Raw genomic sequence first — 3875 nt, 5'->3', positions numbered from 1 at the left:
CCTTGAAAAGATTTGGAACCTTCTTGCGTGATTTTAACCGTACGAATTTCTTCTAATTGTCTCGTTCCGTTACGGAAATTATTAAGAACGAAGAAGTCGTGGAGGAAGTGATTTAACAAGGGGTTAAAATTTTATCTACTAAAACGCATGCTCTCTCTCTCTCTCTCTCACTCTCTGTCACTCACTCTCACTCCCACTCACTCTCTCACTCTCACTCTCTCACTCTCTCTCTCTCTCTCTCTCTCACTCTCTCTCTCTCTCTCTCTCTCTCTTTCTCTTTCTCTTTCCCTTAAAAACAAATCCTGTATTCAATTCCATTCTACTTAATCGAATTTAAAATCCAGATTTCCGAACAAAGTGAACGAAATTGTGGTTATTTCAAAAATGCAGCGAGGCACCGCGCGTCGCGATAAAGCGGACTACCTGATCGCGACCTGAAATAACCACAATCGTTCATTTTGCTTCGAAATCTGGATTTTAAATTCGATTAAGTAGGGAGAGGGGAGAACCCCCACTTCTTGTCGCGCTGTGCCTCACTGCGTAATCCAGTGCGACTTTCTAGCCTTTTATTAGCAACTTTAACATTAATTATCTCAAAAACCGTCTCTATAAGCCATTTGCCCCTAAAACCGGGTATCTTTACAAGCTCTATCACTTTACTATATAAAGAGAGTAACCGTCAACCCTAGGGACCTTTCCTTGTGAGTTTCAGTATCTCAGTCATTCCTTTTCTTTGCAAAATCCATGTCTTAATTATGCAAATTCGTGCATTTCCATTGCACAAACCGTATACAAAGTGAATCTTAGCGCATTCCGCATTTCGAAAATCTAAATGTTACCGCGCAACAATTAATCGACTGGATCAGAGCTAGATTGTTTATTGTATGGTTTGTGTTGTTACAACGATATTGGATAAATTTATATTTATCAACACTCACTACCAATTATGAAAGGAACTCGTGCAAAGAAAAGCAGCGGCTGATATATTTAAACTAAGTAAAATAATAAAATATGTATTTTTGTTTATATCTTTGTAACAAACGTTAATTCGTAAATTTCATATAGCATTTTTTCGTTCTTTCGACCACTGGATTAAGCTCTCACAGTTTGACTGGATCATTCTATTATTTAAACTAATCCCATCGTTGTCATCTTTCTTATCCCCCCCCCCCCCCCCGATCTAGGGTTGCTTGCGACAGGACGCAACCACTACCTTCGGCGCTTTACATAGGCGATGTACCATCCTACGAAACATATTTTTGTAGAGAAAAGTCCAAGAAATACGATAGTATTTCTCTCAAGTTATTAAAAATACGACCTCGAATCCTCTGTAGCGGCACACGGTCGGCGACCGTAATAACCATAAAACTGTCCGCTTGCAGATGTCAAGGGTTCGACTGAGAGAAAACGTCCTTGACGTTTGCAAGACCCGGAAATTCTTTTGTCTCTTTGTTTTTTATCACTGCCACATGCACTGCAGGCCTAGTCGCGGAGAAAGTCGCCGACCGCGTACCGCTACCCGGCCGAACGGCCAGCGCGCCCCTACAGCGAGGGTACGACGATGGCTGCCTCCCCCGCCAAACTAAGCGGGGGAAAAGAAGACAGCGAGTCTCCCAAAAAGGCGTGGCTTTTTTGGGGGACATAATATAAATAACAGCGACAAGAAACTGAACTTCTTCCCGTCTAAGCATTACGCCGAGCCTCTACACGTTTAACTATTCCGCCGCGCTCCATCTAGTATCCATCAGCACCGCGCGTCATTTTATATACATCTCCGAATAAAATCTAGTGCAATTTCACTCTGTGTCCTTCCGTTGTACCCCGAACACATCGCGTTACAATTGGTGACCCCGACGTGATCGCAACGAGGGACAAGTCAGGGACAGTGAATCATCCGTTCTAAGTTAACGAAACTCCAAAAAAACCATGTTTGGAAACAACGACAACGTGACGGGAACCCCCGAAATCAACAAAGTGGGTATACGTATACCGCCCTTTTGGCACAACAACCCGACGTTGTGGTTCGCCCAAGTTGAAGGACAATTCGCCTTAAACGGCATAACAGCCGACACGACCAAATTCTATTATATCACGTCGAATCTGGACTACAGATGCATGGAGGAGGTGCAAGACATAATAGGAAACCCTCCGGAAACCGACAAATACAAGAAAATAAAAGACGAGCTAATTCGGCGGCTGTCGACATCAGAGGAGCAGAGGATCCACCAACTCGTAGAGCGAGAAGAGATCGGAGACCGGACACCATCCCAATTCCTACGTCACATCAGGAATTTGGCCGGCAGTACCGTGACTGATAAGTTCCTGCGGACGCTATTTTTAAATAGACTGCCAGCATCGATGCGTCCCATTCTCGCAACGCAAATGGACTCGCCGCTGGACAAGATGGCGGAACTGGCAGATAAAGTAAAAGAGCTCAACCCGTCGGGACAATGCTCGGCTGTGGCATCATCCGATACCAAATTCGACATCCTACGCGAGCAAATGACCCGCCTAACGCAACAAGTAGCAGAGCTGACGAAACGCACCGCCGATGCCACGGAAAGCCGACGAAGCCGGGACCGCAGACCAGCACGAAATGGATGGCGAAGACGGAGCAGAACGCGAAGCCCATCCCAGCCAGGCATCTGCTGGTATCACCGAAAATTCGGAGACCGCGCCACACGATGCACAACACCCTGCACACACGTCAGCCAGCAGAGAAACGAGACCGATCGGCCCTAGACGAGGCGAGGAGCGCCGATCCCAAAACAAGCCGCCTCTTCATGATGGATAAGGACACGAAGGTACAGTACCTCATCGATACCGGCGCCGATATTTGTGTATACCCGCGATCCCTAATAAAAGGACGACCGACGAAAAGTAATTACACCCTGTACGCAGCAAACGAGTCAACCATCTCGACGTATGGTGACATCGTCCTGCACCTAAACTTCGGGTTGCGTCGCGTCCTAACATGGAAATTCGTAATCGCGGACATCTCGAAACCCATAATCGGTGCTGACTTCTTAAAGAACTTCGGCTTGCTTGTAGATATTAAGAATAAGCGACTCATAGACAATAATACAAACGTTACAGCACGCGGAACATTAGGGACCGCCGATATAGAATCAATTAAAACGGTTGTCGGCGATTCACCCTACATCAAACTCCTAACCGCCTTCATGGAAATAACTCGCCCACCACAGACAAATAAAACAGCAAAACATAGCATTACACACCACATACAGACTACGGACGGACCACCGATTTTCGCGAAACCGAGGAGACTCGCTCCCGATAGGTTAAAAAGCGCCAGACAGGAATTCCAACACCTTTTATCAGAAGGAGTGATTCGGCCATCCAAAAGTCCATGGGCCTCACCCCTTCACTTAGTCCAGAAAAAGGACAATGGATGGCGACCCTGCGGCGACTATCGCGCACTAAATACGCGCACAATCCCGGACCGTTACCCGTTGCCTCATATCGAAGATTTTTCCCAAGCTTTGCACGGAAAAACAATTTTTTCAAAATTAGACCTGGTTAAAGCATACCACCAAATTCCAATTGAACCCGCAGACATAGAGAAAACTGCAATTACAACTCCATTCGGTCTTTTTGAATACGTTAGGATGCCGTTCGGACTACGGAACTCTGCCCAGACATTTCAGAGATTTATCAACGAAGTTTTACGCGATTTAGATTTCTGCTATGCATACCTAGACGACATATTAATAGCATCCAGGGACGAAACCGAACACTTAGATCATATTAAACAAATTTTTACACGCCTACAAGTATACGGAGTTGTAATTAATCCGGCTAAATGCACATTCGGCAAAGATACGATAGATTTTTTGGGATACACGGTAAATTGC

The 3875-nt window shown here is 45.5% G+C and overlaps 1 protein-coding gene across 1 annotated transcript; it reads left to right on the top strand.

Moving 5' to 3' along the window:
* Positions 1-1926: 1926 nt before the first annotated feature.
* LOC143260424 (uncharacterized) lies at positions 1927-2742 on the top strand. Its single transcript, XM_076525691.1, has one exon. It carries the CDS (start codon positions 1927-1929, stop codon positions 2740-2742), a length of 816 nt encoding a protein of 271 aa, XP_076381806.1.
* Positions 2743-3875: the final 1133 nt, after the last annotated feature.

The sequence above is a fragment of the Megalopta genalis genome, chromosome 12 (assembly GCF_051020955.1).
Source record: "Megalopta genalis isolate 19385.01 chromosome 12, iyMegGena1_principal, whole genome shotgun sequence".
Lineage (NCBI taxonomy): Eukaryota > Metazoa > Arthropoda > Insecta > Hymenoptera > Halictidae > Megalopta > Megalopta genalis.
The sequence above is the reverse complement of the archived record's forward strand: the minus strand, read 5'-3'. Positions and strand labels throughout refer to the sequence as shown.

Bases quoted from the DNA above. Each gene is read 5' to 3' on its own strand.
- LOC143260424 (XM_076525691.1), top strand. From the start codon at position 1,927: ATGTTTGGAAACAACGACAACGTGACGGGAACCCCCGAAATCAACAAA.